The sequence below is a fragment of the Arachis stenosperma genome, chromosome 5, assembly GCF_014773155.1.
Source record: "Arachis stenosperma cultivar V10309 chromosome 5, arast.V10309.gnm1.PFL2, whole genome shotgun sequence".
NCBI lineage: Eukaryota > Viridiplantae > Streptophyta > Magnoliopsida > Fabales > Fabaceae > Arachis > Arachis stenosperma.
The window spans coordinates 56,916,428-56,938,962 of NC_080381.1; the positions used below are offsets into that span (position 1 = coordinate 56,916,428).

Sequence of the window (22,535 nt, forward strand, 5' to 3'; positions counted from 1 at the left end):
TATTATAATTCTTCCTATTTACAGCAATGGGAGCCAATACAATCACAAACCCCTAGGTATAATCTCTATGGAGAGACATACACGAGATATAATACAAGTTCAGGGAGCAATTAATATCTTCCTATGCAGAGGCACTACTTTGATGATAATTGAATTGGACACGGGCAAGAGTATTCCAATTCCTCCTACCAACAACAAATGGAGTCAATGCAACTACAAACTTCTTTTGGGCTTGCCAAAGAAAGTTTGTCTTAATCCACTCAAGAGTTTGTTGAGTTTGTTCAATAAACTCAAGATTTCATGCAAGAGGCCAGAACAAACTTCAAGAACCAAAAAAACTCCCTCAACAATTTGGGAAAGCAATTGGAGTTAATTGTTAGGCAATTGACAGAGAAGCAAGTAATTTCCTGTCTAAGTGACACAGTATCTAATTCTAAAGAGAAATGTAAGGCCACCAACAATGAGAGTCCGAACTATAGTAAAGCAAAAGGTTTCAAAAAGGTTGATTCAATTGACCCATTTGTCCGAAAAGCTCTTGATAAAGGAACCCTTTATTAGAGCTATATATAACACATAAATCCTAGAAAAGAAGAAGACTTAAAAAAGGTACAGCCAATAGAGGAATTCACTGAAAGAAGGATCCTAGTCAAAAAACAAAAGGCACGATCTTCGAGGAGAAGAAGGTCAACAAAAATCAATCCACCCGCTATCCTAGAAAACGGTATGAGTCAAGCTAGTGACACTAAAAGAGTACCTGTTGGTAGACAACCCATTCAGTTAGTATCCTTTTTCTTCTCTTCTCCATTAAGGTAATTTCTTTTAACCAATTGGAAAAAGAGGGAAAAAAACTTTTTTACTGAATACATTAGATCTTAGTTAATTTTTTGTTTCTACTCATGGTTTTCTTCTTCTGCATGCATCATTCATATTTTATTTAAGTTTTCTTATATATATATATATATATATATATATATATATATATATATATATATATATATATATATATATATAACTCATGCATGCATGATAGAACACAATATACTTGGCATTCTATGTTTCTCCATACTCTTCACCACTTGAAAACATGCCCAAACTCTGAATTTAGTGTTGCAACTAATACCAAGAAGGATGATGATGAGAGCGACGAGGATAGAAGATGAATCAGGTAACAATTATGTATAGTGGTTAGTAATTCTTTCTTTCTTTAAGTTTTCTTTCATTTTTCTTTTCCTTTCTTTGTATCATGTTTATTTCTTTATTTTATTTTGCCATCATGCTTATTATTCAACTTGTCCTTTGAGCCTTCTAATCACATAAAAAAGAGTTATTTTGATGGAGAAAAGTTTGATCTATTAACTAAAGTCCTCTTATGAAAAGTGGTGGTCCATAACCGTGTGATTATATTCCATAGACTTTGCTTAAAGGTTAATGATCTTGAAGGAATAGGAAGAATGAATTTTCATGAGTAGAGGCTTAGAAAAGAATTATGAGATCTCTAAACAAACAAAAGAGCCTTGAATTGAAAAAGAAAGAAAAAGAAACAGCAAAGAAAAAGAAAGAACAATAGCAAAACATCAAAAATAAAATCAAGTTGCAAAGCTCTAAGCATCAATGGTTGAAGAGCTCAGTTATATGTCTGTAGTTTTTATTGTCCAAGGATAGGGCTCGGGTAACTAGATCCGAGGGGTGCTTCATCACCCAGTAACTTGGGCTAACTAGTCCGGGATTATCGATTGAAAGCCCACTATCAAGAGTTCCCTTGAGATAAAATATTTAGAAGTCCAAAGAGGCTTTGGACATTGATCTCTGGGAATTTAAAGTTTTCAGCTATATGCTTGTAGTATAACCGTGTTAAGGAGAGGTTTGGGTAACTAGATCCAAGGGGTGCTTTATCACCCAATAACTTGCGCCAACTGGTTTGGAATTACCGATCAAAAGTCCACTATCAAGAGTTACCTTGAGATGGAATACTTAGAGTTTTCAACCGAAAAGCTCTCTCTATAGAAATAAAGGATTCAAGGATCAATCAAAACTAAAAGAAAAATGATCTCATAATATCATCCGAGGATCATTTCTAAAGATCCTTCATTTCCAATATTTCAAGATTCATTAATAGAGAAGAACTCATTTGTGATCACAAGGGCAGTAAACCCATTATCAAAGAAGGACATGAGCTTTAAAGAGATTCAATTCTATTCCATTAATGCAATTCTTTTCTCTTTTCTGTTTGCTTGAGGACAAGTAAAGTTTTAGATTTGGTGTTGTGATGCGTCCACATCATTAGTTATTTTTCTTGCTTTAATTCATTATTTTTGTAGGATTAATTATAGTTTTATCTCCTAATCTCATTACTTTTTAGTATCTCTTGCTACTAAGGTATTTTTTAAATATTTTCAAGAAACTTTGAATAAAAGAAAGGCAAATCGAGCATTACAAGGAAGGATATCAAAGGAGCAACAAAACAGAGCCCTTGAAGAAGTAGAAGGTGTGCCTACACACATAAAGGTGTGCACACACACATCAGAGAGTGTGTTTCATTGTCTGCGTACGCACTAGCCCCAAAATTTGCTTAGTGTGCGTAAGCACAAGTCCAGAATTTTGCACACAGTGTGCCACATTGAGCAAGTATGTGCCATTCCCTACCACCACAAATACTGAATGTGCAACAAGGGCTTGGAAGATGTGCCATGCTAGATCAGTGCGTGCCATGCCCAAAGAAGGAATTTCATGTCGTGCGCACACCTGGAAGAATTCATCAGGCTGTGTGTACGCATCTCCCATGCGTACGCACGAATCCAAATTTTGCAAGGGGGTGTGCCATGCTAGGAGCAATCATGCCACGCCCTACATAAGGACTCCAACAAAGGCGTGCCAGATACAATTCAAGTGTTGCATGCTCAAGAAGGAAATATCCACTGGGCCCAAAAAGTTAGCTTGGCGTGCCATGCTGCATCAAGGCATTACACGCCCTGATCATTAACAAACTTGGTGTGCAATGCTCACTGCCTGACGTTGCACCACAAGGACCAATTACCTATCAGAATGCCATGCCCAGAGAAACCGTTACACGCCAGTGAAAATTTGTTCCAATCCTGCATTAAAACTATTCATGAAGTATAGATGAAAGAGATTTGTATTTTATTAAATTTGAATTTACTGATTCCATTTTGATTCTATTTTCAATTTTAAATTAGGAGTTTATCTTAATTACTTCTGATTAAGATAAACATTTAACTTTTGAATTTGAATTGTTAGAAAACCTAAGATTTAAATAAGTGAGATTACTCATAGAGGAGGAAGGCCAGGAGGGGAGGATCTTCGGATCCCTCACTGTCTCTCTTCTTTTTTCTTTCTTTTGTTTTGTTTTTCAATTCTCCATGAGTCACTAATTCTCTGTCAAAGGGGCTATGTTTGTCTTTCAATGGTTTATTAATCTAAGTTTTCTTTTCTCTTAAAGCTTTGCTTTAATCTATTTATGATTGAGTATTTCGTTCTTCATCAATAAAGGATTAGTAGCATCGACAGGTGTGCTAATCCCGTCTTAAATTTGTTTACAGATTCGACAGAACTGATTTTCAAATCGTGCTTGAAAACTCTTTCACATAGCTTTTTAAATCAACTAGACGTAGGGGATTTTGTAAGTGTGCGGCAATACATAATTTTGATTACCCTGGTTTAGGATATGTGATATATAATCCGGATTAGGACAGTTCTCAAAAATTATGTTTTCTCTTTGAGGAACTGGATCAGATTTTTGAATTTAACCTCTTTGATTAATCAATTAACCAAGACATTGGTGGTTGGTTAATTAAAGAGAAACCAAGAAGTCGAGACATCTGACATCGGTTACTTTAGATTCGTCGTAAACAAAGATTTGCAAACTTGAGAACTAAGTTAACAAGGTTTAATTCTCCTGAGAACATGAACATTTCCAAAATCCTGGACATTCATTCTCGTTGATTTCTCGCAATTCACTCACCGTCCGAAGCATTCAGCACTCAAGCAACCTTTATTTCAAGCTTTTCAAGATTCCAACATGTCTCAACAATTCTCCAATCCAGGTTTATTGATCTGATTAGTGATTTAATCCAATATTTTTGTGTTCAATCCTTTAATCCGTGAGTTTTTGTTTTCGCTCACCGCAGGATCATGATATTTTCAAAGTACTTGCAAGATCAACACCTTTGATCCTTAAGCTTTCGTCCTAAGTTTAATCCAACCCTTCATTTTGATAAGAGGAAAGTGTACCATTTCTTTTTTTTTTTTTTTTTTGTTCCTGAATTGTTGCAGCAGATTAAGGTAGCTTGTAGTTATTTTGTTCCCACATTTTGGTTAACATAGCTATAATACTTTTTTCTTTTCTAAACCAGATCAGAATTTGATTTTGTCTTTGACTCTATTATTTGACTTTTTTCTCCAATGCCTTTTAATGAAAGATTTTGGTGTCAGCAAAAAGTAGTGAACGTGCTTTTACTTGATTTGCTTCACCCGAATTGGTAAAACTCCAGCTACATCAAATGTTTTTAGGAGCCACTCAAATAAAGACGTTTAAAATATTTTTTTTAAAATGTTTTTTAATAATTACAATTTAATATATATAATCGGTTAAATTATGTTTTTTTTATTAAAATTAGGCTAAACAAATTAATTTAAACGAAAAAATAGCGAATCAAATTTTAAACTAGTCCAAATTAATATTATTTTTTTATAAAAAATGATTACAATACATTTATTATATATATATATATATATATATATATATATTAATTTTAAACATTCTAAATCCTAATTCTACGATAGAAAAATAAAAAACTAAAATTTAGGATTCTCAAAATTAATACATATAATAGAAGTATTTTAATCATTTTTTATAATAGGGTATTGTAATCATTTTTTATAAAAAATAATATTAATTTAGACCAGTTCAAGATTTGATTCACAATTTTTCGATTAAATCAATTTGTCTAGCCTAATTTTGACAAAAATAACACGATTTAATCGATTATATGTGTTAAATTTTAATTATTAAAAAACATCCTTATAAAAAGACGTTTTCAGCGTCTTTATCTGTTTGTTTTTAACCATGCAACAAGCCATGTTGCTGATCTTGTTTAAATATGGGTTACCCACACAAAAATTTTCTTGGGCCTGCAAAAATAAAGCATACATCAAACACATTTTGAACTTTTAACCCAATCAAACACCTATATTTGTCATCATCAAAGATAAAAGTTTTATAACCAATTTGAATTGATTGAGTGGTCAATTCACTCGTCCGCTTAAATAAGTATTCGAAGTTCGAAGAAAAAAAAAATTATTGAAATCAATATTTGAAAACTGTGCACGAAAATGCAAAATAGTTTATGCAAAAAAAGGGGGACAACGGCTAAATAATTAAACATTTTACTAAATATGTTTCACATGTATCTTAAAAATACATATTAGCTAAAACTTAATAATATTATGAAATACTAAATTTATCGCTACAAATATTTTTCTTCTAATATCATTGTATTTTTTATTTGAATACATTGAGGGCAAACAAAATAATAGAGGCTAAAGTCATTCATTTGTATCCTAGTATTCTTCTTCTTCTATAGAAAAAAAAAAAAAAAGTAAATCATCAATCCAATCCACCAAGTTTAATCTATTCAAGTTCTTTTCAAAAAACGAAATAGAAGATAATGGTGGCACGTGGCATAACCTTGAGGCACAATTATACTTGGGCAACGTCAGCTGCTGAACTTGCTCACTACCATAGCCACTCACCAATTACATAATCCACTCTATCTAACCAAACTTATCCAAAAAAGAAGTGACGACACACACACCATGTCCAGCTTCACTCACGCCACCGCATTCCTCCACGCCCACATCAAAACCAAGCAAAAAACAACCACTCCGGCCGCCTCCACCACCAACAACAACCAAGCACCATTTTATGCTGAACAAAAAGATAATAATGTGGCCACTAATAATAGCAGCAACAGTAGTAGTAGAAGAAAACTAATGTCAACATTTCTAACAACTTCGATGGGAATAGTCCTGGGCGGCACAACGACAATGACACCACAGGCGGCGGCTCAGAATTGGGGGACTCGTTCGTTCCTGAGGGAGCATTTCTTTGAGGCGGGGCTGTCTCCGGAGGACGCAGTGGCGAGGATAAAGCAAACGGCGGAGGGGCTACATGATATGAGGGAGATGCTGGAAACAATGTCGTGGAGGTATGTGATGTTCTACATAAGGCTGAAGCAGGCTTATCTTGATCAAGATTTGAAGACTGCAATGTCCACTTTGCCAGACAACCGCCGCAATGATTACATCAAAATTGCCAATGAATTGGTAGATCACATGACCGATGTAAGTTCACAAATCTCTTATATATGCTCTCTTTTACACTTTCACTCCTTCAACTTAGACTTAAGTGATATGGTATATGTTTAATTGGATGTTGTACCATTAAATAAATTCTTTTATGACACTAGTTTTCTTTAGAGCTCTAATAGTTAAATTAGTTTTTAAAAGATAAAATATTTTTTAAATTTATTTTTAATTTTTTTAATTAAATTTGTTTTTTAAATATTATAAATTAATTATACTAATCTTTCAGTTATTTTACTCATAATTTTCATCAACGATTGATGATGTATAATATTAACTACTAACATATATAACACATAACATACAAACATACTAATTTGTATTATATATGTTATCAATTAACTTTTACAACATTAGTTTTTGAAAAAAATTGTTAATAAAATAACTAAAAGATAAATATGATTAATTCATAATTTTTTTCCAGAATAAATTTAAAAATATCTTATCTTCCAAAACTAATTTGATTATCAACCCTTTTTCTTAAACTACTACTAAATTAAAAGTATATATATATATATATATATATATATATATATATATATATATATATATATATACTTTCAATCTAAAATCATTTCATATATTTTTTAAATTTAATTATTTTGTAGTCTATATAATTTTATTAAATTTTTAATTAAGTCTTTACTATTTTAAAATTTGTAATTTGATTTTTACTAGTTATTATTTTTCAAAAAATAAATTGTAATGATCCTAAAATATTTTTTTAAAAATATTTTATAATTCATTTCACATCAAATATAAAAACAAATACCTTAAAAATGTTTTAGTATTTTTTTAAAAAAAATTAGTTTGAGAGAACTTAAATTAAAATTTTGATCTAATATAAAGATTTAATTACAATTTTTAAAATTATAAAAACTTAATTAAAAATTTTATAAAATTATATAAAAGCTAATAGAGTAATTAAACATATTTTTTATAAAAAAAATAAAGTTGATGGCAATATTAAAAAAGAGTTTAAAATGTAAATGAACATGAGTTGTTACTTGTTAGATATGGTCATGTTGTACCGAGACAAAAAAAAAAAAAAAACACCCATCAATTATTGTATATATATATGGATACATATTTTGTGTTTATGAAAATTGATTTTGTTGCTAAAAAGATGTTTTATTATTCTAATGCGAAATATTTGATTAATTGTTGAAATGTATGTCTAGGAAATACATTTAAATATACATATAGGTAATAACTTAATTTTTGTGTTTATGGAGTTTCTAAACCTATTTTTTGTGTTTATGAGTTTCATTGTGATAATATAATGTTGTTGATACTTGATTTTACAAAATTTAACACAAATAATCTTTATGATAGGTTATCGATGTAACTTTTCTTAGTAAAATTCACTCCAGTAGCATTGGATTCTAAGGATGTTTTAATATATATAGCCATTTTTCTTAATTATAGCATACTTTTTTTCCTTATCCAATCTTTTCCGCTAATTTTTCTTATCTAATGATAGATCTCAACATTTTCATTCCTTCATGCTATTGCACATGGTGTGGAGGTAGACTAGTATTTTTTCTTTTGAAAAAGTTTTAAATCTAGAGAGAAAATAAAAATATATCTTAAATAAATACATAAACTTGAGGGTCATGCATATAATAAATTTCTAATAAAATATATAAATACACAAGACTGCCAAAAATGATCTTGTAATATTATAAAATTATTTTATATCAAATATATTTTTTAGATAACAAATTTAAACATTAGTTATCTTAGGTAGGGTTTGTTTTGAGGTACTGAGACAAAAATTAGGAGACTGAGATTTTGTATTATGTTTGTTAGTTCAAAGACTGATACTAAAATTTCTGTCTCTGTTTCCAAAATTTCAATATTTCAGTATTTCTAAAAAGTGGAGACACATGAGATTAAAATTTTTAGAAATGAAAACTGAAACTTTAATAACATTTTATACCTAAAATACATTTATTTTAATTAATTAATTTCAATTTTATCCTTTCTACAAATTAAATTAGAATTTTATTCTTGTTTCAATTTCTGTCTCCCACTTTGTACCAAAAGAATACTAAAATTTATTTCAATCTCTATCTTTTAGTCTCTATCTCTCAGTTTCAGTTTTTCTGTCTCTGTTTCTCCACTAAATACTACCTTAATGTCCTTTGATATAGTTATGAAATACTAGTGCGTTATAAACTTATAATTAATAACTGTGTACCTTTCCAATTGATGTTGTGGTTTAATTGGTCTTAATTTTTTTTTCCCCTTCAGTTTGACAGGTATGTTCGGACACCAAAGGTATATGAATCTTACCTATACTACGAGAAGACCTTGAAATCAATAGATCAACTTGTCGCTATCTTAGCATAACAGCGGCAGGGTATATTTGCACACAAAATATCAAGTATATGTTTATGTACACACGTGTGTCGTTAGAATATGAAACCTTTCTCTTTTTTTTTGGTTCGGAATTAGAATCTGAAAGTTGAAGTATTTCATGTTTATTAACTTAGAAGGTATTATGAGAAACAGAAAGTGAACCATATTATACATAGAAGGATACATTGACTCATAAATGTACAACTACACAACACAAGTTCAACATTTTTAAATTTCTCATATAGGTATATTAAAGCGCCGCCCAACATACACTAGAGAAACTAAAAACACACTAGGAAATTAAACCTTTCATTAAAGAAAAGCATAATTGGAAAACTAAACACACATACACAGCACACGAGATTAATAATAATAATTAGTTTCTGGAGATTGCAACAGCTGAAAATATGATAAGTATAACGAGGATAGCAGCAGCAAGATAAGCGCCAATAAGAGAAGCGGAAATGCGTTCACAGAAACTGTTGTATTGTTGACAAATAGCGAACCAATTGGGTTTTGGATTACCATAATGTGCTATGTATACAATTGCTGCTGCTGCTGAGGCTCCTGCTGTCGCGAGACCCAACATAATCTTCACAACAAAAAGTTAACACTACTTGTTAATAACAATTATTATTTATCTTAAAAATGAATAGTTAATTAATTATTATTAGTAATAAGAAAAAAAAAGTTTATACTAATGTTCTTAAGTAATAAAAAAAATAAATTGATGGTTATAATAACATAATTAAATAATTTATTGTGTGTTTATATTATTTATATTTTATGAAACAGAAATTATCTGATTGCCATAAGAATTAGTCATGTCTCTAAATTTATATTTTTTTTCACGATATTTTTCAATCTGACAAGTTATTGGTTAATTTACTGCAAATTTAAGTTTTATTTAAAAATTTATTTTATATGAAATAAATTATCATTTAATAATTTTTATATATCAATTTTATATAAAAACAACTGAATATAAATATTTATCAATAATAAAATATGAATACAAACATAAGATATATGCATATATTTTAAGATTTCCGTGATAAATGAATAATTATAAATGTCAAATTAAAAATATTCAAGCTATACCACCAATATTCAAACAACCAATATCGGAATTTTGAACAATATTAACGCTATATCTGTTATATTTTAGGTTTCTTTAAAAAAAATTATATATTTCTGGTGTGAATAATTTTATGAAAAAAAAATTAGAGAAAGTATAAGGAATCAATGTCATTAGTATATAATGTGTATAATAAAATTAAATTAAAATTTAAATTAAATTATAATCAATTTATTAATTTTAAATATTTGCTAATTTAAATTTTAAAATTTAAAATAAATTAAGATTGATTGTTGTCAGTTATAAAAAAATAAAAACTAAAACTCTCTCTGAACCGTGTTAACAAAAAAAAAAAAAACGAAGACTCTCTCTCAACGGTGGTACATCCCTTTCTTGTCCTTTCTCACCGCAACACGTTCCTGTTGATGCCGCCATTCACACCGGCGAATGCCCAGCAGCGCCTATCGATTGTGTGGGTCGTTGTCACAGCGCCGCATCAACCCAGACCAAGAACGATTCCGTTGCAGCCGGCGTGTGCGTTCTTCCGGATGTCGACGGCGCAAGGTAAAAGGGTAACAAGTGTTTGTCCATTGATACGTCCGCGTGGAAGTTCATAAATGGAGTGCAATGTCGTTCATTTTCAGTCGGTGATCACAATTCATCTATTCAAGCTTTTTTTTCTACTTTTTGTTTCTCCAGTTTTATGGTTACATCAAATCATAAGACTCGTGTGTCAAATTATACATTTTTTTAATAAAAATTAAATTGTTGGATGATTATAGTTATTTTTTCTGTTTTTTCATCTTCTTCTTCTATTTTAATGATCAATTTAAAATGATTATTTTAGTAGGTATGCGGATGGTTATTTTAATTTTTATGTAGATGATTATTTTGATTGAATTGAGTTTAGTTATATATAATTAAAATATGTTAGATATTCAATTCATTAGGTATGCAGATGATTATTTTTATTCTTAATTGAATGGTTATTTTTACTAAAGGTGAGTGACGTATGGCAAGCCAAATAGCGACCATGAAATAGGATTATTATTGATGAAGGTGGGGTGGTTGTCGGGTAAAAAATAAGAGAGTATTAGAGTGAAATACTTTAGTAAATTAAGATTTCAGATGGTTAATTTTTTGAAATAACTAATTTGATTTTTTAAAAATTTGAAATTTGAAATTAGAAGATTTAAAATTTGATGTGAAATAATTGAATAAGAAATTTTGAATTTATTATTTATCTCCATTAGACTAAATAATTGGCTCATTATATATATTATTAAAATTTTTTATTGTCAAAATTTTTTATCCACTCTCTAGCGAGACTCAAAAAATTAATTAGATAATGATATACGCTTGTCAAAAAAAAAAAATAACAGATAAAGATGCGTATAACATATGTTGTACGAATGTTCAATATTGTAACACATTGGCACCTGTTAGAATAGGGACACATTGATTGATTTAGTGTATTCGTGCTTCATAATAGTTTAGAGAAAAGAAAAGTATAGGATATCAATATACTATCTGTTAATTTATTACTAATAATAATTAATTATTATATTTTAAACACATATATAGAGATATATATAGAAAATATATCTATAAAGATATTTTTATTAGACACAGTCATAAAAAAGATATTTTCATTAGACACATTTACAAAAATACTTTTATTAAACACAATCATAAATAAGAATTAGTAGAAGTTGGCAGATATTTTGTTGGTAACATAGCAAAATTGTTAGAGAAAATTTCACTCCTTTTTTAAAATTGCATTTAAAGAAAAAGTTAGAATTAAAAGACAGAAATTAAAAAATAGAAATTTAAAAAATAGAAATTTAATTAAATTTTTATATTATATTTGATATAAAATATTAATGTATAAAATTAAATTATATTTCAATATTCTACTCGATTTAAGATAAATATAGAGACTAAAACAAATAAAATTATTTAAATAACCTTTTTCATCCTAATTTTGGCACTACTGCACCCATTCGCTCTCATCCACACCCAGACATACGAAACATCAATCGGTCACTCTTTTGTAACATCGAAGACTACTCACCAAAAGATTGCCTGCTTTTTCTTGTGTTCATTCTTCTTTGTCGCAATCTTTCTCTTACCACTCTTTCTTGCGTTTGCGTTCATCTATCTCTTTTCGTCACGTTCTTCCTCTCACCGTTAGTCGTTCTCGTCACCTCGCCGACAATTGTTCTCGCTGTCTCGTCGGGTTATCAATGTCAATCGTTTTTGTTGTTTTGTATTCATTGTCTGCTCCTTGTTCTGCAACAGCAAGTTTTTTTTCTCGCGACTGGACCCGTTCATCAGCGTGTTCCCTCCATTTCTTGTTCAGCAGCGACAACGGCTTCTTTGTAAAAAAAATAGTTTATTTTCAAAAGGATATTTTTGTAAAAAATAGTTTATTTTTAAAAAAAAATCATTAATTATTTTATTAGAAAATAATGTTAGTTAACACAAATTTTAAATTAGGTTAAAGAGGAGGATTTTAAAAAATTATAAAAGAGGAGAAAAATATATATTTTACAAAAAAATATTATTTTAGTATTTCTTAAAGAAAAGGAATAGAATTTTTTCAATAATTTATTATTATTTTTATTTAGTGCTTGTATTTCATTGTCAAAAGTATTGGTCAATAAATTTAAATTTTGTAATAGTTCAGACCACCCGCTAGCACGATATTGTCTGTTTTGGCATATAAGGCCTCACGGTTTTTTCTTTGACGATAGGGATGCTAGGCGAAGCCCCCACACTTACTCGTCAAACTCTCACTGGTACATCGATCTGGGTTCTGGCTCTGATACCATCTGTAACAACCTAGACTACCCGCTAGCACGATATTGTCCGCTTTGGCACATAAGACTTCACGGTTTTCTCTTTGACGATAGGGATGCTAGCCGAAGTACCCCACACTCACTCGTCAAAACGCATCATGCTAGAGAGAGGTATCCATACCCTTATAAAGCTTGTTTCGTTCCCCTCCCCAATCGATGTGAGACCTTACAAATTTGATCTGTAGTATTTATGATAATTACCTATATTTAATTTGTATTTTGTACATATAATTCGATCACATCGAATCCATAGATAAATAAGATCAAATATCAGATTTTAAAATTGTATCCGCCTATTTAATCTTAAGTTCTGAGTAATAAAAAATATTATAAATAAATAAAAATATAATATTTAAAAATTCCTTTTCTTAGTCTAATTTTTAATTTGTAGTGCAGTCTTAAAATATTAGTATATTAAAATTCGTAATATTACATGTTTTCTGTTAAAATTTTAAATAATTAAATTTGATTATTTTATTTTTATTATTATTCATATATGTTTGGTTATTTTTTTATTAATTAATAATATTTCAAAAATAAAGAGTGAAAATAAAAAGAGAATTTTTAACTTTTCAATTTCTATTATAAAAAAAGATATATTTTTTTCAATCATATAGAATATCTGATCTTATCGATTCATAAGATCGGACTCCAGTCCCAAAAATTGCAGATATTAATTTGATACTTTGAGTAAGGATTGAATTGAAATTTTGTCTATATATATTTTACCCAACTTCTAAATTTAATCTCCGTACACTTCTAATCAAAATATGGCCTTATAACTCGTTTTCTTTCTAATTGAAAAAAAAAACGAAAACCAATACTAATCAGAAGCCAAATAAAACGGGTAGTGACCTTTTTTTTTTTTTTTGAAGTTTTGATTATTTTGTAGAGATTAGTAAAGATATTTTTAAGTTGGTTTATTTTCATTAAATATAAATTGATTTTTGTTAAGTGAATTATATCGAATCATCCTTAGTTATAATTGATGATATATATATATATATATATATATATATATATATTGTTATTTACGGTACATTTTAGTCTGACAGATTAAAGACTAATTCGTTACAAGTTTAAGTTTCATTTAAAGATTTATCATTGACCAATAAGTTACTGCATATATAAAACATGATTTGAATCTCACATACTTATTTAAACAGACGAATGAGCTGACTATTTGACAAACTCAAGTTAGTTAGATGTATATCTTTTGTTTGTGAAAAAAAGAGAAAAGAATCCTTTAGATATTTAGACCGTTTCTTACGTTAATAACGAGTGTATTTTAACAGAAAAAATATAATTTTGTCCTTTAAAACAGTTAGCATAAAATTTTACAAAAATAAAATTATACAAAAAAAATTTACCGTGTCAAGCACAACGAGGAGCAATCTACTTTTCACCGCGCTACTCTTAACTATATGGAGTAATGATAGGATAAGAGAAAGAACTAGATATCCACATATTAGAGACTTGGCCACCACAAAAAATCTGCACAGTCATAAACAAAGAGATACATAACAATTAAGTAGATATAGGAAGAAATGAACACAATTTCCATATTTTGGAATGAAAAATTTTAAGATAAAATTTATTTTTTGTCTATGAAATTTATTAAAATTTTTAAATATATTCTTAAATTTTATTTTATTTTAATTTTTTAAAAAATTTTTAGTCGCATCAAATGTACTCCTCTCAATTGAGGTGCCAGTAGAGTGGGTTTGAACGAGTTTATGTTCTATTAAGTTCCGTTTCACCCTTTCTCACTTTTGATATTCTACTCATTTCACCTATATTTGTAAACGTTAAGTTATAGTACCCTAATCCATTTTTATGGGTACCCGTCCTATCTCTACCTGTTTTTATAATAATTAAATAATACTTTAAAATTTACATATTTATACATAAATTAAAATAAAAACATAAGATTCATTTTATATATTTTTAAATTTATTAATTTTATATATTTATATTAATATTATTATTATTATATAATATATACTCCGGAACAAGTTCATTCTAAACTTGACTCCGCCCTGTTCAAACAATTTTTTCACTTCCGGGGTCGGGTTATCACCCGTCCCGACCAGATAGAGATGGGGCGGATGCTACGGCTAAACCTACCTATTAGGCTATTAGCTACAAATTTTCAAGAAACTTAAAACAATTTAGCAATAATTTTATGAGGATAACCCTTTAACACAAGTCATACCGACTCTTAGTTGTTAAGTATTATAGTTGAATTAATTTTAAGTTTTTTGAAAATTTAACTGCTAAGGATACCATTGATGTAATAAAAAAATATTAGAACAAAATTGAAATAAAGTAAAACTTAAAAATATTTTTAAAATTTTTAACAAACTTTAGAGATAAAAAATATATTTTAATATAATATTTTTAATATCTATTTCATTATTTAGTAAATAAATTTAAGGCAAAGTATATTTTTTGTTTCTAAAATTTTGTAAAAGTTTTAAAAATATCTCTAAATTTTATTTTGTCTCATAAATTTTCGATTTGTATCAAATATACTCTTGGTGACTAATTTTTCAAAAAAATTAGGACTAATTCAACAACAATTTTATAAGAATAACCTTTAATATACAAACAAATCAAGTATAATTTTTATGTATTTTTGTTAGATTGGTCTTAATTTTTTAAAATTTAGCTATCGAAAGTATATTTGATGCGAATCCAAAACTTTTAAGACAAAATTAAAACAAAATAAAATTTAAAGATATTTTTAAATTTTTATTAAATTTTAAGAATAAAAAATATTCTTTACCCATAAATTTATGTATATAGTCCCTATATTGTTTAAGTACTATAAATAGCTTCTAAAAACTAAAGAAGTTTTTAGGTATTCATAAAACAATACTATTTTTATAGATATAGCCATAATTAATTAAAAGAATATTTTTATAAAGTATGATCTATCATTAAATTAGGCTGTTTATATTATCTATATTTTCTTATTAATTATAGAGAGTATATATACTTACACAAAGGAGGGGAGGTCATCAAATTCAGCCCTGAATCTTATAAACTGAGTTGCAAATGGAAGCGTCTCATCGGTAGTTCCCATGGCAATTGCAGCAGCTAATGTTCCAACCGCCGCAACAATTCTCAATATAAAGTCCATTATAGGCAACCCTCTTGCCAACCCTTTTCTACGAGATATTACACCACCACCTTCAATTGTTGAACCCTTCATCATTTTCTACCAACTTGCAACCTTTGATTCTCTTTCAATCCTCTCCCTCAAATGTATGTATATATAATACTATGTTAGTTGGTGCTTCTTAATTATTTAGTCAGTGGTTTGTGATCATAACTAACCGTAAAATGCATTTGATATATATAGTTGATGAAGAATGATAAGCAGCGACATTTGAATTTGTTTTGGTTAATCTAAAGCTTGCTACGTGGATGCTTGTGATTGGTGTTGCTAACATACATGATCGTGAATGATGCTTATTAATATAAAAATTAAAAGCTAAGAAAAGTGCCTATGTTCCTGCTCCAATAATAGAAGCATTATGTTAACTTTCAACCATTGAGATTTGGTTGTGGTAGTTTGCACATGATCACAATATGCAACATTGTAAGTGAATTATGGATAAAAAAAAAAAAAAAACCGTCCTCTAGAAATAATTGTCTTTGAAGGTTTATTTTATAGGAGAGTATAGGGAGCCAATGGTCTAAGCGCACAATGTGTACAATGAAGGTTTAGGGAGTATTAGAGATATGACCATTAGTGTTACATTGTTCTATCATGTTACGGTTTTGGGATGAGCGGGTTTCATGACATGTATTAGAATTCTAGATCCGAAAGGTCAAGGTTCAATCCTTGGTGAACTCCAAAATCAACTTAAGTTTTTGGTATGGGTGATGTTCATTTTATTCATGGACCAAAGATTTAGCCCATTGTACACATTGTACGCTTAGACCATTGGCTCCCTAGCACTACCCTTTCCAAAAATATCATTAAAAATTTATTACTATACATAACTTATAAGAAATAATAACAATGAAACGTGTGCTCATAAAAAATCTCACCTAATTAGTTAGGCTTATATTAAGTATTTATATGGAGCATGCATGGATCTGCCACAACTGAATCGCACCTACACAACCTAAAACCAAGTCCATTTCTATGCTTTGAAAAGTTAAAAAACTGATTATTTCTTTTTGGATGTGAATGATACACTCACATTCTCCATTTTCGTTTCTTCAATTCCTTCCTTGCCAATCCTCTCTTATTTCTTCTTCTTATTTGTTTATTAATTAATTTATTTTTCTTATAGTAGTAATCAGTGTTGTATGTATTGTGAACTTGCTAATTGAAATTTTGGAGCCTTTGAGTACTATATTGTATGTTATACACAATTGTATATATATTTTCTAGCAATATTATATAGCGTGAAAAAATAAAAAAGAATGTAAAAATAAAAAACACATTTAGTGAGCATCCAAAATGAACAGCATCTCCATTTAGAGCATATATTTCCATCTATGAAGTAAGTTGTGACCAAATTTGTTTGTGCATGCATGGCATGGAAGCATAAGGATGGAAATTTAAAATAATCTAATGGCAACCATGTGGAATGTTTAAATTATACATGAATAGGTAGTTTCATTCAATTCACTTAACTAAACATGATATGCACTTCTTAAATTACACTAATCAAATGACCAAATTTAAAATTTTAAACCAATTTGGTGTTTAAACAAAACTAATAATCAAGTACCTTGTCAAAATTCAATCTAAACATCATTAAAAATAGCATAACATTACACAATTCTAAATTATAATGCCTAAAGATAACCACATTTAAGACAAATGCTGGCCAAACATAAAAATTAAACAAAAAATTTCACTCGGACATTTCATCGAGCATATGGTGTGCACAATATGTAAACAGGGATTTTAAACTCAATTTAAGCAGCAATCAATCCAAAAAAATCAGCCATCAAACATTTTAGAATCCAAAAAATATCAATCTATTAATCTAAGCCTAATTTAAATACTAAAAGTAAAATTAAAAATTAGTTAAAATAAATAAACAAAAAAACACGGGTGGGAGGAAGCATGGAACCTGCATTGGTGAAAGGAGAAGAATGGAAAGAGAGGGGTAGCAGATGCGCTGTTGCAGCGGCACAGAGCTCAGCCACTTCTAGGTTGCACTGGAATTTTTTGCCGGGATTGGGCTTTGCACAGAAAACAGGGGTAGCGTACAGGAGATTGAGGAGAAATGGAGAAAGAGTGAAGAAAAAGAGAAGAGAGGGAAGAGAGAAGGAGTAGGCGACGGTGGTCACTAGTGGTGGTGGCAGTGGTGTCGGACAGAGGGTTGAGGCTGGATTGAGAGTGCAGAAGAGAAAAGGGTCAAGCGAAAGGAAGATAAGATGAGAGACTAGTTGCAGAGTTTCAATTCACCAATGTAAAAACTCTGTTTTTTAATTTGAAATATAATTATTATTAAAATTTAATTAATCAAACTATTAATTACATTTAGGATTAATTTATTTTTTTAACCCCATTGTTTACATTGTTCACTAATGTTATTGTTCACCTATACTTTTCCTTTTGAAAAAAATATTAATAAAATCTTTTTAGTTAAAACTTGTTTAATAGTACAGCATCTAATTAGTTTGTTCGTTTGTATATGTTTGATTGTAGGTCATCAGTGACGGACCCAGAAAATTTTAGGAGTGGGGATAAAAATATATACACTAAAATAAATTTTATTGAACATTATTAATTATATAAAGATATAAAAATTAAAAAAATTAATGAACACTTTTATTTTTATAAAAAATATTTTTTTATTTCTAAAACTTGAACTTAAAATATTTTAATTAAATTATAGATAATTTGTTATCTTAACTAATTTTTTTATACACATTTAATAATAAAAGACTAACTCAATTGCCACATTAGCAACTAATGACACACTAGTATTTATAATTTAAAACTAGAATTATATATAAATACTAGAAAAATTAAATCTGTGTATAAAAGTATGTTTATATAAAATAATATAACCTTAATTTACAATTTTTTTCTTTTGTTCTTTTTAAAATAATTAAGTTTGTTATATATTTTTTAATTTAATTTTGATATAATGTTAGATGAAAGATTTTATTTATCTATTTAATTATGTATTATAATTAAAATATATTATTTTTATTATTTTTAAAAATAAAAAATATATTCTAAATTAGTAAATTAATTTATTTATTTTAAAATTTTATATTCAATACAGGTACATATAATAGAACAAAAGATAGAAAATAAGTAATAAAGATGAATAAATTGAGAATAAAAAAAATATATAAAGTCATGAAGAGAAATATTAGATTAATATTTAAAATATAATTGTTTAAATTAAAATTTGTTATTGAAAATATCAAAAAGAAAAATAATGAAATTGGAAGATACATAGAGTCATAGAAAGTTAAATAAAAAAAAATATGGAGAATTTGAAATTTATCTTTTGATGAACAGAAGATTACTACTAGACAAGGAATAGAAAAAAATGTTAAAAATATAAAAATAAAAAAAGAGTTTAAGAGAATAAAAGAGTAACGGTACAAAAATTAAATTTAATTAGGTTAAATAATAATAAAAATAATAGAAAATAAAAAAGTTAATTTTGGACTTTAACCAATTGAGTGTAATTTATTTATAGTGTGATCATTTAAAATTTAAAGTAGAGATACATTATTATATATAACTATTTTAGAAAAAAAATGAAAAAGCAGTGGGGCAAGTGCCCCTTCATTGCCCTTACTGGGTCCGTGCCTATAGGTCATAGAATGTACGGACATTAATGAAAGTGATGACATGGATCTTGTTAATGAGGTTTGGTCTCTAGTATATTACTATTTTTTCGTGAACTTCATATTTGAATCGACCATTAATCCTCATGTTCATCGAATGATGTCTATTTTAAACTGATTCGCAGTTATCGAGTCATAGTTGCCTTACCGAAGACGAAATACCAAGAGTTGGAATGTGGTTTGAACATTTGAAACTGGCTTAGAATTTTTATGCAATATATGCAAAGAAAGTCAGTTTTGATTCAATAGCGTAGCGGATGGTTATTTCTGTTAGTACCCAGATGGTTATTTTGTAATGGCCTTGGTGTAGTGTGTATAATTAGTTACAATTATGTTAAACTGGATATTCGATTTTATAGGATAGCGGATGTTTATTTCTATTGTTACCCATATGGTTATTTTGAATAGTTTGGGTGTAGTGTGTGTGATTCGTTAAAAGAATTATAAACTGGATGTTCGATTTAATGGGAAAGCGAATGGTTATTTTTTTTGTTACCTAGATGGTTATTCGTAATAGTCTTGGTGTAGAGTATGTGGTCAGTTACAAGTAGTAAAGGCTGGATGTTCGATTCTATAGGCTAACAAATGGTTATCTCTATTGTCACCCAAATGGTTATTTAGAATAGTCATGGTATAGTGTGTAAATAGTAACAAATAGTAGAGATTGGATGTTCGATTTCATGTGATAGCGGATGGTTATTTTTATTGGTACCCAAATGGTTATTCTTAACTAATAGCTTTTACGCTTCGCTAATATCTTGAAATAGAATCAAAGTAGTTAGAGAATTATAAATGTTATTCACCATGAAAATTTATCTTTTCTGTTGTAACAAAATTCCATCACGAAAATACGTAAACAATGTGAAAAAGGTATTTGTGGTCTTAAGACTAAGGTCCAATTTGGGTTAACAACTTAAATAAGCTCTATTGGAAAAAGAGTTTGAAGTAGAAGGACTTTTATTAATAGTAACTTAGAAATAAGTTATTTTGTGTTGATTTTTAGTTATAAAAGTACTTATTTTTAAAGTTATAGTATTTGGATAAATAACTCAAAAAATATAATTTTTTACACAAGAGAATGATATTAAAATTCTAATTCACAATAATTTTGATGGCAATGCAAAAGAAATTATTGTATAGTTAGTATTTGTTGTTTTATTGTGCATGATATTGTAGGTGAAAATAAAAAATAAATATGAAATGTGTATCAATGTATATTTTGTTGCTGTTTTTTAGTTTTTTATTGTGACTTTTTATAATTTAAAAGTAAAAAAAAAATAGCTTATACTACTTCCCAAACGGGTTTTAGGTACATCTATTGCTTTCTCTGATTCCGATTCTTCCTCACAGGTTCATCAATGTCCTAGTGCTTGGTGTTGTGAAAGGTGATTTAACCTCCTTTTTCTTGTTTCTTGGATGGTTGTGGCGTACACGTTCTTCATTTTGGTCCAACAAAAAATCACACCGGTTCAATTGATCCATTGTTTGCTCCCATGATAATATCTCCCATAGAAAATTTCACATGTATAAAAAATATTATTTCTATATAACTATGTATTATTCTTAAAATTTTAACACAAGTATTTACAACATTCATGATCGAAAATAATAAAGTCATAAATATGTAGACATAAAACATTGTGCAACTATAGTATTTACAACCAATTTAACTCATATTTAGTTAAGCCACCACTAAAAGTCATCTCTTTTTTGCATCCATCATTTCTAACAAAATTGAACATCCGTAATTCATAGAAATTAAAAGTCAATCACATGAACCAGAAACAGATAAAGAAAAGAATTCTAAAATATCAAACCTTTCTCCATCAAATTTCATACAATTTGTTTTAATCTAAACATTCATGAACCATGTGATATTACTATATTTGCTGAAATTTAAAAAAATAAAAATCAACAGCAGAACACCCATAGTCGTGTGCAGTATAAGTACACAGGTAGATAACAAAAAATCAAGTAAAACAAGGTCCTTGAAAGCGTAGCAGTCAAAATTAAACTTTTGATTACGAAAGTCACCAAAACAAGTCATAATATAATCAGCTTGATAGGCTCTAGAGATTAGTAACAATAGAAATTGCTTCCTAAATGCTTTAGATCATGTCACAATGCTTAAAACATTCTCTTCAAGTGGCTTGGATCCCTTTCTGAGTCTCTTTCCCAGTCTTTACTCTTTTGTCCATTTTTAATAGCTCATGAATATTTTTTAATAAATTTATTTAAATTATACTACAAAAAATATTTTATCCTATGCAAAACAATTTTTAAAAAATGGCTTAAAAAATGTCAGGAGTACTATAAAAATTTGTAATGTTCTAATAACTTAGGTAAATACATCCATGTACTCAAATTTTAAATAAAATACTCTATATAGTCAATAATAATTTAGAAATGAAAGAAAATATTTTATTCCATACAAAATAATTAAAAATATATTTTATTCTAATACAAAAAAATTTAGAAAATGGCTTAAAAGATGTTATGAGTACTATAAAAATTTGTAATATTCTAGTGATTTAGGTAAATAAATGATAAAAATATTTTTTCTTTAAGATCTAAATATTCGAATCACCATATAACTTAGGAGTACTATAAAAATTTGTAATATCCTAATGACTTAGGACATTAAAGAAATACTCTACATAGTCAACTAACTTGCAAATTCAAGGCAACTCACTATTTATTTCGATTTGGTGTGTCAAAAGGACTATTCATACTGACTTACTCACTGTTTTTAAAGTCTAAAGCTGGTTTATTTAGAATGTTCCCAAATATTGATTGCGATGGTAGTCAAATATGCTTATCAACATGTAAATAGAGTCTTTATATGGTCAAACTCAATGTCAAAACTACTTTCATTTAGATCCTATCCAATCAAATGCATCAAACACAAGTAGACATGTGAGAAAAAAGTAAAATACACTTTCAGCTAAGACTAAAAAAATATAAATTAATTCCAAATTATACTTACAATTTTTTTCTTAAATAAA

The 22,535-nt window shown here is 28.3% G+C and overlaps 2 protein-coding genes across 2 annotated transcripts; one reads left to right on the forward strand and one right to left on the reverse strand.

The window, feature by feature from the left end:
* The first annotated feature begins 5,736 nt into the window (after window positions 1-5,736).
* On the forward strand, window positions 5,737-8,949 carry LOC130979969 (photosynthetic NDH subunit of lumenal location 2, chloroplastic). The gene is made up of 2 exons (XM_057903547.1): window positions 5,737-6,360; window positions 8,638-8,949. Exons 1-2 carry the CDS (start codon window positions 5,833-5,835, stop codon window positions 8,734-8,736), a joined length of 627 nt encoding a protein of 208 aa, XP_057759530.1. The 5' UTR covers window positions 5,737-5,832; the 3' UTR covers window positions 8,737-8,949.
* Window positions 8,950-8,957: 8 nt separating this feature from the next.
* Window positions 8,958-15,911, reverse strand: LOC130979970 (casparian strip membrane protein 1-like). Its single transcript, XM_057903548.1, has 3 exons — window positions 15,690-15,911; window positions 14,055-14,178; window positions 8,958-9,337 (listed from the first exon to the last, which is right to left on the reverse strand). The coding sequence occupies exons 1-3, from the start codon at window positions 15,902-15,904 to the stop codon at window positions 9,122-9,124; spliced, it is 555 nt and encodes a 184-aa protein (XP_057759531.1). The 5' UTR covers window positions 15,905-15,911; the 3' UTR covers window positions 8,958-9,121.
* Between the last annotated feature and the right edge of the window lie 6,624 nt (window positions 15,912-22,535).